At 44.9% G+C, this 14,038-nt stretch overlaps 1 protein-coding gene across 1 annotated transcript in view; it reads right to left on the reverse strand.

Annotated features, from left to right (window-relative positions):
* LOC142295418 (putative cation-transporting ATPase 13A4) overlaps positions 1-14,038 on the reverse strand; it is a 201,540-nt gene that overhangs the window by 71,584 nt on the left and 115,918 nt on the right. Inside the window, exon 18 of the mRNA XM_075338520.1 lies at positions 2,404-2,528. Within this exon, the coding sequence (XP_075194635.1) occupies positions 2,404-2,528 (125 nt within the window). The remainder of the gene's footprint in view (positions 1-2,403; positions 2,529-14,038) is intronic.

Below are 14,038 nucleotides of genomic sequence, written 5' to 3' on the forward strand. Positions count from 1 at the left end.
TGTGGGACCTTATGTGAATTACATTAGACCTGGATGTTTTTAATTTGGGATTTTTAAATACAGATCTTCCCAACTCCCAGTGTACTCAATTGCAGTATACCTATGTAGTCAGTAGGGCTCTCCTCCTGATTTCTGCAGGTATATGCAGTCATATGAAAAAGTTTGGGCACCCCTATTAATGTTAACCTTTTTTCTTTATAACAATTTGGGTTTTTGCAACAGCTATTTCAGTTTCATATATCTAATAACTGATGGACTGAGTAATATTTCTGGATTGAAATGAGGTTTATTGTACTAGCAGAAAATGTGCAATCCGCATTTAAACAAAATTTGACCGATGCAAAAGTATGGGCACCCTTATAAATTTCTTGATTTGAACACTCCTAACTACTTTTTACTGACTTACCAAAGCACTAAATTAGTTTTGTAACCTCATTGAGCTTTGAAGTTCATAGGCAGGTGTATACAATCATGAGAAAAGGTATTTAAGGTGGCCACTTGCAATTTGTTCTCCTATTTGAATCTCTTGTGAAGAGTGGCATCATGGGCTCTTCAAAACAACTCTCAAATGATCTGAAAACGAAGATTATTCAACATAGTTGTTCAGGGGAAGGTTACAAAAAATTGTCTGAGAGATTTAAACTGTCAGTTTCCACTGTGAGGAACATGGTAAGGAAATGGAAGAACACAGGTACAGTTCTTGTTAAGCCCAGAAGTTGCAGGCCAAGAAAAATATAAGAAAGGCAGAGAAGAAGAATGGTGAGAACAGTCAAGGACAATCCACAGACCACCTCCAAAGACCTGCAGCTTCATCTTGCTGCAGATGGTGTCAATGTGCATCGGTCAACAATACAGTGCACGTTGCACAAGGAAAAGCTGTATGGGAGAGTGATGCGAAAGAAGCCGTTTCTGCAAGCACGCCACAAACAGAGTCGCCTGAGGTATGCAAAAGCACATTTTGACAAGCCAGTTACATTTTGGAAGAAGGTCCTGTGGACTGATAACAAAGATTGAGTTGTTTGGTCATACAAAAAGGCGTTATGCATGGAGGCAAAAAAAACACGGCATTCCAAGAAAAGCACTTGCTACCCACAGTAAAATTTGGTGGAGGTTACATCATGCTTTGGGGCTGTGTGGCCAATGCCGGCACCAGGGATCTTGTTAAACTTGAGGGTCACATGGATTCAACTCAGTATCAGCAGATTCTTGACAATAATGTGCAAGAATCAGTGACGAAGTTGAAGTTATGCAGGGGATGGATATTTCAGCAAGACAAGGATCCAAAACACTGCTCCAAATCTACTCAGGCATTCATGCAGAGGAACAATTACAATGTTCTGGAATGGCCATCCCAGTCCCCAGACCTGAATATCATTGAAAATCTGAGGGATGATTTGAAGCGTGCTGTCCATGCTCGGCGACCATCAAACTTAACTGAATTGGAATTGTTTTGTAAACAGGAGTGATCAAATATACCTTCATCCAGGATCCAGGAACTCATTAAAAGCTACAGGAAGCGACTAGAGGCTGTGATTTTTGCAAAAGGAGGATCTACAAAATATTAATGTCCCTTTTATGTTGAGGTGCCCATACTTTTGCACCGGTCAAATTTTGTTTAAATGCGGATTGCACATTTTCTGTTAGTACAATAAACCTCATTTCAATCCAGAAATATTACTCAGTCCATCAGTTATTAGATATATGAAACTGAAATAGCTGTTGCAAAAACCCAAATTGTTATAAAGAAAAAAAGTTAACATTAATAGGGGTGCCCAAACTTTTTCATATGACTGTAGATGTTATAGTGAATAGATTATTGGAGTATTTTTTCAGAAAAATGAAATTCATAGCCTTATAAAACATTATAGAAATGTATTAGCAAATAATTTTGAACCTGATAACATGAAAAACTGGTTTTGAATATATTTCAGTACCAAACACACTAGTAAAGGACCAGTCATTATTTTTTATTGATGGCCTGTTTTCAACATATTCCATCCATATATGATTGTTGGTGGTGCAACATCAGGCATCCATGATGATCAGCTATTACCAGCGACTGGAAGTTCTCAGATGCTGCCAGAACACAGGAACTCTGTCATATCTGTAGTAGCCTCGGCTGGGTACTGCAGAACAACTCCTTATTTAAATGAATGGGGTGGTGGACTTGTAACTTGTAGTACTTGGCCATGGTGATTATGCTTTCGACGGAGCTGCTGTATTCCAGCAGCATTCAAGAAATTCCAATAGTCCCCCATGTTAATAACTAATTGCTGGGGGGGCCGGGTATTGCATCACCACGGATCAGATAGATGGCCTATTCTAAGGACAGGCCATCAATAAAAAAAAATATTAGCCACATCCTTTTATATCCCACTTTACTTATATTTTATATGTACACACCTGTAATCATAACAGTCCTGATATTTGCTGCATGCAGTTCTTCAAGTACAGTTGAAGTTTCTGGCTTCAGACGATTTTCTAATATGAGCAAACCGAGAAACGCCATGTCCTTTTCAACTTCTTCCCTTCAGAGAAACATTAAAATTAATGCATTAAGGCATGTCCACTTATTCTGAATTCTTGATTTAGACACAGATTCGATAGTAAGGCACATTTGTATTCTAAAGCCGGAATTTGTTCTGTTAAACTTCAATGTAATAAATCTGTGATAAGCCGCATACCAATCTGCGGAAGAAAACCAAGTTTGAGCTGGAGAATCTGGCCACAAATAATCTTCAACATCCACTGATTTTTGTTTAGTACAAATCTTCACCTTATAAATATAGTATTGTAGCCTCACAATGATCTAAAAATGTACTATGTAATTTTTATCATTTAATGGCAGCTGTGAGCTGCGATTAACCCCTTATTACCCCGATTTCCACCACAATCGGCAAAAACAGGGTAAAGTGCTGGGATTGTTGCATCAAATAGATTCGGAAAACTTAGTGGCTGCAGGCTGCTATTTTTAGACTGTGGAGGCCCAATAATTATTTGTTTTCCCAGCCTGAGAATACCAGCCCCCAGAAGACGGTCTTTATCATTGCTGGGTATCAAAATTGGGGGGGGGAGAACCGCACACTGTTTTTTTAAATTATTTACCGTATTTTTCGTTTTATAAGATGCACCAGATTATAAGATGAACCCCAAATTTAGAGATAAAAAGGTAACAAAAAAATGGGATTCATCTTATACTCTGGTGTTGTATTACTTGAAGGGGGCAGCAGCGGTGGTGGAGCGGGGTGACAGGAGGCAGAGTCTGTGCTGGCAGCGATGGTGGGTCAGTAGTGACAGCGGCAGGTCAGTGGTGCCAGTGGCGGCGGTGAGTCAGTGGTGGCAGCGGCAATGGCGGGCGAGTGGTGGCAGCGGCGGGTCAGGGGTGGCAGCGGCGGCGGTGGGTCAGTGGTGGCAGCGGCGGGTCAGTGGTGGCAGTGGCTGGTCAGTGGGGCAACGTCGAGTCAGTGGTGGCAGCTGAAACTGTGGTGGTTGTATGGGGGAGAATGCCAGTGCGGTGAGTGTCCCAGTGTGTCCATGGTCCGGGCTTCAAAGAAATGGCACCCGAAGCGGCGCATCCGCAGATGACGCTCTCACCCAAGAGCTCCATTTGTGCACGCACTGACTCCTGGCGCCATCACTTGAAGCTGGGACCACAGACAGACTAGGACACCCGCTGCACAGCCACCGCAGTCCGCACAGCCACTTGGCTGCACAGAGTGGCATCCAGCAGGCCACCCGACCACCCGCACAGAGAGGCAGCCGGCCTCCGGGACAGAGAGGCAGCCGGCCGTCGGCACTGACAGGCACCCGGCGGCCCTCACGCACCGACAGGCCCTCGGCCGCCTGCACACAGAGCCGCACAGACAGTCCCCCGCCAATTCACCTCCCGGTAATCAATATTCGGATTTAAGATGCACCCCTCATTTTCCTCCCAAATTTTTGGGAGGAAAAGTGCATCTTATAATCCGAAAAATACGGTATTCAAATCTTTTTTTAAAAAAAAAAAAAAAGCCATATGCGGTTCTTCTTATTTTGGTACACAGCCAAGGTAAGCACACGGCTGAGGGCTGTAGGGCTGTAGCCTGTAGCCATATGCTTTATCTGTGCTAGCTATTATAATACGAGGGGACCCTATACCAAATAGTTTATTTATTTTTACTGTACAATAGACCCACAGACATGGTCTGTGATTGCAAGCGTCAGACACACTGTCACTCAGCGTGGAGGGTGCATCTGGCTGCAACCAATCACAGATGCTTTTAATTAATATATTAAAAGGACAATAGTCCAAAAACACCAACGAGATCAAATATCACAAAAGTGAAGATTAAAAACCATTGGGTATTAATTTTTCATATATCAAAGGGTTATTTTTGGTTGAGATAAACCTAAACCCAATGAAATACAGTCATCTATTAATTTATCCAGACAACTTTAGTTATTTGACAAAAAGTGTCATATAATATACAGAAGGACTGACTGTGCTACCTCAAATTGTTATACGTGCATCTGGCAGGAGTAGGATGTCATGTTGTAACCAGTCCTTTCTGCCAGAAAGATTATGTGGATTTTACCTTAAATTTGGGGTATAGAGTTTTGAAATTTCTCAGAAAGCCCCCTGCAAGAGTCCACATAGGTGCTCAGACGCTCTCCTTCCCTTCCCAAAATGGTAAGGTAAAATCCACATAATCTTTCTGGCAGAAAGGACTGGTTACAACATGACATCCTACTGCTGCCAGATGCACGTATAACAATTTGAGGTAACACAGTCAGTCCTTCTGTATATTGTATGATACTTTTTGTCAAATAACTAAAGTTGTCTGCATCAATTATTAGCTGACTGTATTTAATTGGGTTTAGGTTTATCTTTAACCCTTTGATATATGAAAAATGAATATCCAATTGTTTTTTATCTAAACTTTTGTGGTATTTGATCACATTGGTGTTTTTGGACTATGGTCCTTTTAATATATTAATTAAAAGTTATTTTTTATTACTATTTGCTGAGACATACTCTATTCTGGTAATATCCATCCTATTCAGTCACCGATGCTTGTTTACAGAGAAAGCAGTTCATATGCTATGAAGGTAAAGAGCAGCCCTGGAAGTGAATGACCATCCGCTTGAGCAGTTAAAAATGCGCCAGTCACTCAGTAAGTACAGCCTGCTTGCTTTATTATATTTTTATTATTTTTTCTTTATTTTTTGTATTACCCGAGTGCCGGATCTGGATCAATACCTGGAATTCCCAGTGAAAATGATAACTTTCAAAATATGGTACTGCAATAACCTTTTTTAGAAAAAAAAAGTGTTTGTGTGTGATAACATCCCAACATAAAAACATAGTATAAATCTGGAATCACTTTAATTATAAACAAGAAGAATAAAGTCATCTAATCACTTTTACCTAATGGTGAACTAAGTAAAAAATAAACAAAACCAATTCTTGACCTGATGTTGATTTGTTCAATCTTCCTCCCAAAGATCGGATTAAAGGCTCCGTTACACGCAACGACATATCTAACAATATGTCGTCGGGGTCACGGAATTCATGACGCACATCCGGTGTCGTTAGCAACGTCGTTGCGTGTAACAGCTAGGAGCGCGTGTTAACGATCAAAAATACTCACATAATCGTTGATCGTTGACACGTCTTTCATTTTCAAAATCTCGTTGGTCGTTGTGGACGTAGATTGTTCGTCGATCATGAGGCAGCACACATCACTACGAGGTGGGCATGTCCATAATGCGGCTGATCTCTGCCCCTCTGCTTCTATTGGTCGGCTTATGTGTAGCGGCGCACGAACGTCCCCCTTAACAAAGAGGTTGTTCGCCGCCCAAAGCGTTATTGTGCGCCACAGGCAGCGATTTGCCCATGACGCACAAACGACAGGGGCGGGTACGCTCGCTAGCGATATCGCTAACGATATCGTAGCATGTAAAGCCCCATTAAGGCTTGGATCACATTTATCCTTCGTTAAAGTATTTATTTAGTAGATTCATTTTTTTTGTGAATAGTAAGGTTTAAAATAACTATTAAACTGATTAGTTGCTAAAGTGCAAAATATGACAAAAAATAATTTATATACATCTGACTGAAAAGTGATAAAGTGCAAATAGTAAGTCATTTTGTATATATCACTCAGATTTATCACATTTATCCCATGAATCCCCCTTGTCAAAGCTACAGCAAAACGCGCGTTTAGGCTTCCACTGACACACAAGTCTGTATTAGTTATTGCTAATTATTCCTAATGGTGTTCCAATATGATACTGAGCTTATCTACTTTTGCACTATGCACTTTCTTTTTTATACCTGCTTTATTGTATCTTGGTTCCATATTGTTACGGTTGCTGTGGCTCTGGAGACTATGTCCGGATTTCTTGCTACTGCACATGTGCAAGCGCTGGAGACTAAGTCCTATCTTGGAGCCATTGCACATGTGCGGGTGACATCATCGCTGACACGAGGTCACATGTCTCTGACACATTCTAAGCTGATTGGCCACTGGTCATGTGCTTGTGACACGAGGTCACATGTCTCTGACACCTTCTATGCCGATTGGTCGCTGGTCATGTGCTTGTGACGCTTTGCTCGGTGATAGGCCAGCGTGATGTCATTGCTGTCATTCTGGCAGCGGATTGGCTCTGGTGTCCTCCATCTTGGATGAGGCACAGAGTCTATATAAGACCCTGACGCACGCCGCCCGGCGCTCAGTCCTCTTGGTTCATGCATGAGGGTAGACGCCCTGTGCACGTTCCTCTAGGCATCTCTCTGTCTATGTTAGGTGAGCGCTACCGGCAGGGTAGCATTCTTATACCTTACAGCTTCGGCTGCAGTCCGTATCCTTACCTCTTAGTGGAGCGGACAAAGGCAGGTGCCTGAGGCACATGGTCCGGCTGGGCCTTGTGATTCTACTCGTAGGTGGACGTTGTCGCTAGGGTAACGTTCCTTATACTGCGTCTGGCAGTTGTTCGTATCCTCGCACACTAGGGGAGCGAACAGATGTAGGAGCTTTGTGCGGCTTATGCTGCTGTCCGTCTCTTTTTCACCACTAGAAGAGCGGACCTAGGCAGGTGCCATATCTAGTGGTTCGTGTCCTCGCACACTAGTGGAGCGAACGCAGGTAGGAGCTTTGTGCGGCTTACGCTGCTGTCCGTCTCTTTTGCACCATTAGAAGAGCGGACCTAGGCAGGTTCCATATCTAGTGGTTCGTGTCCTCGCACACTAGTGGAGCGAACGCAGGTAGGAGCTTTGTGCGGCTTACGCTGCTGTCCGTCTCCTGACACCACTAGAGGAATGGACCTAGGTAGGTGCCATTTCACATTCACTGCTTTTGTCTCTGTGATCTTTAACAGAGACCATTCCACACACCCTCCAAGTAAGGGAGGAATTGCTTTATTTTCTAATTATTTTCCTCTGTGAGTTTAACAGAGGTATTGCACTCTGCACTTGTGCTATTATTTTTTACAGTGGCACACTTATATACCCCTTATCCTCTGCAATAGTCTGCAGCAGAGTCTTTGCAGGGTGGACCCTGACTGTCTGACATTCCTTTAGGGTTTATTATCAGACAGCCCCCCGTAACATTAGGACTGAGCCAAGAGTCTGGCAGTTATGGCAGAATATCAGCAGTTACACCGTTACATACAAGTACTTGAGTCGCGGCTCAAGAGTATAGAGGATAAACCTCAGACCATGGTGACATCTGCACATGATCCTCGACTTGCTCTGCCAAACAGATATTCTGGCGATGCCAGATCATGTTGTGGTTTCATTAGTCAGTGTCAGATACACCTAGAGGTCAACTCTTCTCACTTCTCTACGGAGAGGTCCAGAGTAGGCTTTATCATCTCCTTACTTCAGGACAAAGCCTTAGAATGGGCGACTCCCTTAAGGGAGCGCTCGAATGTGGTTACTCTGAGACATCAAGACTTTCTTGATGCTCTTAAAGTGGTATTCATGGGTCCGCAGGTTACCCATGATGCGGCCCTGAGACTCTTAGATCTATCTCAGGGTTCGTTATCCACTAGTTCTTATGCTATTGCTTTTAGAACTCTGGTTGCAGAACTAGATTGGCCAGAGAAGGTGTTGATTCCTATCTTCTGGAGAGGGTTGGCAGGCTATGTCAAGGATGCCCTTGCTACTCGTGAAGTCCCTGCTTCTCTGGAGGACTTGATCACAGTAGCAACGAGGATCGACGTACGCCATAGGGAACGTAGACTCGAGGTCTCTTCCTCACGCCCTAAGCATCGGGCTATTCCAGTTGTTGAGGGTCCACTACCATCTTCCTCAGCATCTGAAACATCTCCCACTCCTATGGAGTTAGGTCATACGTCCTCCAGACTACGCAAGTCTGGTCCTCCTATATGTTACGTATGTCGTCAGACTGGGCACTATGCCAACAAGTGTTCTATTCATCAGGGAAACTCCCAGGCCTAGTAACCATTAGAGGGGGGTTACTAGAGACGTCTTCTGCACCCTCTAAGTGTAGTATCCCAGGTCAGCTCTCATTCTCTGAGAATACATGGCCTATTATGGCTTTTGTGGATTCCGGAGCTGACGGGACTTTTGTGTCCTCAGGATTTGTAAAGGGACACAATATTCCCTCTATCATGTTAGAGGCGCCTATTCCTGCCCGTGTTGTTAATGGGACTATGTTGTCTGACTCCATTACATTGAGGACAGTTCCCTTGCGCCTTTCCCTGCCTCAGGATCACATAGAGGAGATTTCTTTTCTTGTTTTGCCTGAGGGTATAGACGACGTCCTTCTGGGTCTCCCATGGCTTCAGACTCATGCTCCTCACATTGACTGGGAGTCCGACAGCATTATTAGTTGGGGTTCGAAATGTCAGTCCCTATGTCTTCCCTTACCACCTAAGGTCGTTGCAGTTGCATCAACTGATCTCTCTCCCATGCCTTCACCCTATTTGGATTTCGCTGACGTGTTCTCCAAACAGGGTGCTGAGGTTCTTCCACCCCATAGGCCGTATGACTGTGCCATAGATCTTATCCCAGGTTCGGTTCCACCTAAGGGCAGGGTTTACCCCCTGTCAATACCTGAGTCGGAGGCCATGTTGACCTATATAAGAGAGAGTTTAGAGAAGGGGTTCATTCGTAAGTCTGTCTCTCCCGTGGGAGCTGGGTTTTTCTTTGTTCGGAAGAAAGAGGGTGATTTGCGTCCCTGCATAGATTACAGGGGTCTCAACGCAATCACAATAAAGAACAAATACCCGTTACCTTTCATTTCGGAGCTCTTTGACAGACTGAGGGGAGCTCAGGTTTTTACGAAGTTGGATCTGCGGGGTGCGTACAACTTGGTACGAATTCGAGAGGGTGACGAATGGAAGACTGCTTTTAACACCCGAGACGGTCACTATGAATACCTCGTCATGCCTTTTGGTTTATGTAATGCACCCGCAGTATTTCAGGACTTCGTAAACGATGTGTTCAGGGATTTACTGTTATCCTCCGTCGTGGTGTATCTGGACGACATCCTGATTTTTTCTCCTGATCTGGAGACTCATCGACAGGATGTTGTTCGTGTCCTTTTCCATTTAAGGGAGCACTCTTTGTTTGCTAAACTCGAAAAATGTGTATTCGAGCAGTCATCCTTGCCTTTTTTGGGCTACATTATCTCACAAGAGGGTCTGGCTATGGATCCTGCGAAGCTCTCTGCTGTTCTGGAATGGCCCGAACCTCATTCCTTGAAGGCGGTGCAACGCTTCTTAGGATTCATAAATTATTACAGGCGGTTCATACCCCATTTCTCTACTTTGGTGGCCTTGACTAAGAAAGGTGCTAATCCAAAAGTCTGGTCTACTGAGACATCCCAGGCTTTTGAGGCAGTAAAAAGACACTTTTCAACTGCTCCCATTCTACAAAGACCCAATGAGAATAAGCACTTCCTCTTGGAGGTTGATGCCTCTTCAGTGGGTGCTGGTGCGGTCTTGTATCAAAAGAACGGTGCAGGTAGAAAAAGGCCGTGTTTCTTCTTAGCTAAAACCTTTTCACCGGCAGAGAGAAACTATACCATTGGGGATAGGGAACTGCTCGCCCTGAAATTAGCCTTGGAGGAGTGGCGTCACTTGCTGGAAGGAACGAAACATCCTTTCCAGGTCTATACAGACCATAAGAATCTGACGTTCTTACAAACCGCTCAGCGTCTGAATCCTCGCCAAGCCCGCTGGTCCTTGTTTTTCTCCCGCTTTCACTTCTCCATCAACTATCTGTCTGGGAGTAAGAATAACAAGGCAGACGCCCTGTCTCGCTCTATGGTTTCTACCCAGGAAGAGATTGACGAACCTCGTCTTATCCTTCCCTCCAGGGTTTTTCATACGCTCTCCCTGTGACGTTAGACCAAATCCCACCGGGCAAGACCTTTGTGCCACCTGATCGACAGAATGATATACTGTCGCGGGCCCACACCTCAAAGGTGGGTGGGCATTTTGGTATTAGGCGGACATGAGAGTTACTGGAGAGGTGGTATTGGTGGCCACACTTAGCCAGCTACGTCAAGAGATATGTCGGTTCCTGCTACTCGTGTGCTCGCAACCGTCCATTACGGCAGAGACCGGCTGGGCTCTTGCATCCTTTACCAGTGCCAGATAGACCATGGGAGGTGGTAGGCATGGACTTTGTGGGTGATCTTCCGTGTTCACAGGGACATAGATTTGTGTGGGTCATTACAGACCATTTCTCCCGGATGGTTCATCTCGTACCGTTATCGAGAATCCCATCTTCCAGGGTACTAGCCAAACTATTCCTCAAGCATGTCTTTAGGCTTCACGGGATGCCAGATCGTATCATTTGTGATAGAGGCCCGCAATTTGCTTCCCGTTTCTGGCGAGATCTTTGTAGCCTTCTGCAAATTGAGTTGAATCTCTCTTCGGCATACCATCCGGAGACCAATGGTTTGGTTGAGCGTACCAATCAATCCATGATTATATACCTTCGACACTTTGTTGCTGAGAACCACGATAACTGGTCCTCCCTCCTACCATGGGCAGAATTTGCCCTTAACAATTCGCTGGCTGAGGCCACTGGGCAGACACCATTCGTACTCAATAATGGGCAACACCCTAGGGTACCGGTACCGTTTCCCGCTGCTGCACCTTCTCCTCTTGTGGCCGACTGGGCAACTAATGCCAGAGAGGTTTGAGATCGGACTCAAGAGTCGATCCAAGCAGCTAAGGACCGTATGAAGACGGTGTCCGATCGGTTTCGTCGCCCGGGTCCTGTCTTTTCTCCAGGGGATTTTGTGTGGCTCTCTGCAAAACACGTGAAACTTAGAGTGAGCTCTGTCAAATTTGCTCCTCGCTTCCTGGGTCCTTATAAGGTTCCTTGACAGGTAAATCCTGTAGTCTACCAATTGAAGTTACCCGTCCATCTTAGGATCCATGACAAATTCCATGTTTCACTGCTAGTCGGCTATTTTACCTCACGCTCGTGAAGTGCACTCTCCTGCCTCTGAATCCTCTCGCTCTAGCTATGAGGTACGAGCCATAGTTGGTTCTAAGATGGTTAGAGGGCGCAGGTTTTTCTTGATCGATTGGGAGGGCTATGGCCCGGAACATCGCTCTTGGGAGCCTGAGGAGGCTGTCCATGCTCCAGACTTAGTTGCCGATTACCTGCGTCGCCAGGAGGGGGGCCCTTGAGGGGGAGGTACTGTTACGGTTGCTGTGGCTCTGGAGACTATGTCCGGATTTCTTGCTACTGCACATGTGCAAGCGCTGGAGATTAAGTCCTATCTTGGAGCCATTGCACATGTGCGGGTGACATCATCGCTGACACGAGGTCACATGTCTCTGACACCTTCTATGCCGATTGGTCGCTGGTCATGTGCTTGTGACGCTTTGCTCGGTGATAGGCCAGCGTGACGTCATTGCTGTCATTCTGGCAGCGGATTGGCTCTGGTGTCCTCCATCTTGGATGAGGCACAGAGTCTATATAAGACCCTGACGCACGCCGCCCGGCGCTCAGTCCTCTTGGTTCATGCATGAGGGTAGACGCCCTGTGCACGTCCCTCTAGGCATCTCTCTGTCTATGTTAGGTGAGCGCTACCGGCAGGGTAGCGTTCTTATACCTTACAGCTTCGGCTGCAGTCCATATCCTTACCTCTTAGTGGAGCGGACATAGGCAGGAGCCTGAGGCACATGGTCCGGCTGGGCCTTGTAATTCTACTCGTAGGTAGACGTTGCCGCTAGGGTAACGTTCCTTATACTGCGTCTGGCAGTTGTTCGTATCCTCGCACACTAGGGGAGCGAACAGAGGTAGGAGCTTTGTGCGGCTTATGCTGCTGTCCATCTCTTTTGCACCACTAGAAGAGCAGACCTAGGCAGGTGCCATATCTAGTGGTTTGTGTCCTCGCACACTAGTGGAGCGAACGCAGGTAGGAGCTTTGTGCGGCTTACGCTGCTGTCCGTCTCTTTTGCACCACTAGAAGAGCGGACCTAGGCAGGTTCCATATCTAGTGGTTCGTGTCCTCGCACACTAGTGGAGCGAACGCAGGTAGGAGCTTTGTGCGGCTTACGCTGCTGTCCGTCTCCTGGCACCACTAGAGGAACGGACCTAGGTAGGTGCCATTTCACACTCACTGCTTTTGTCTCTGTGATCTTTAACAGAGACCATTCCACACACCCTCCAAGTAAGGGAGGAATTGCTTTATTTTCTAATTATATTCCTCTGTGAGTTTAACAGAGGTATTGCACTCTGCACTTGTGCTATTATTTTTTACAGTGGCACACTTATATACCCCTTATCCTCTGCCATAGTCTGCAGCAGAGTCTTTGCACGGTGGACCCTGACTGTCTGACATTCCTTTAGGTTTTATTATCAGACAGCCCCCCGTAACACATATATACTATTTTCCAATTGTATCTGATTGAAATAGGTCTGAGGGATATATACAAAGTAACTTACTATTTACCCTTGAGCACTTTGTATATAAATTCAATTTTGCCTGTTTTGCACTATACTTCAATCACATTAGATCTCTACTTTGCAATTCTCTGTTTATATATTTATTATCTCTTGCAATTGGTTTATTATTTACCCATTATGAATGAATTTATTTGTCTATCTATAATTATATTTATTTATTTGTATATATAAATCGTATGAAAAACTTTGTCTCAGATCCCATTGTCAGCTTTTCTAGTCATATGTTTGGTTCTCATGCCACTTTAATTGCTATTTTAAATCTTACTGTTCATTAATAAAATTAATCAATTAAAGAATTACTGTTTATTTTTTATTTTTGTCTATCACATTTGCTATATGTGTACTTTTCAGCTATAATGAACTCCCGTGAGGTATAGCTATTGTTACCAATATGTCGAGTGTTATAGAAATATAGGAGGTGTCCAAGCTACTGGTAGCGCAAAGGGTCTGGAAAAGCGACATGGTTGCCATCTAAAGAAATCCAACAAAATCTGAGCTCCTAAACCTAAATGCCCCCTCCCTTCTGAACCCCACAATGCGCCTAAATCACAGCATCCACATGTTTGACATTAACATAGTGAGGAGAGCCCGCTTTTTTTACAGGTTTGTGGTTCCAGAAGCAAGAGCTGGGCACAATGTTTTGGACGCTAAAATAGCATATTTGCAAGTTTCACTCTGCAACTTCCAACTTTCCTGCTTTGTACAAACTCTTCCTGGTGATCTGCCGGGCCTACGGCTGCCTTTGTCTCACTGTGGGAAAACCAAATGCAGCTACTTAACGGACCTGAACTGCACATTGGACATACACTGACAAAGAAGAACCAGGTACCTTCCAAACATGTCAGGTTTTGCCCTGAGCAGGCCTCTGTAGCCAGGAGAAGGTGATGTGTTTTCTCAGCATGCACCTCATGGTTTCCAGGAATGCCGCCGGCCGGGGCTCCCTGTTTCCTGTGCGCACAGCCGCTACTCAGCACTTAGGACTGAATGTAAACCCTAAAGCCCAGAGCATAATAATCATAGAATGTAAATAAAAAAATACTTATGTGTAGCCCACCTGTAATGCTCCTAGGGACATCGATCCACCTTCCGGGATGC

The sequence above is a fragment of the Anomaloglossus baeobatrachus genome, chromosome 3 (genome assembly GCF_048569485.1).
Source record: "Anomaloglossus baeobatrachus isolate aAnoBae1 chromosome 3, aAnoBae1.hap1, whole genome shotgun sequence".
In the NCBI taxonomy this organism is placed as follows: Eukaryota; Metazoa; Chordata; class Amphibia; order Anura; family Aromobatidae; genus Anomaloglossus; species Anomaloglossus baeobatrachus.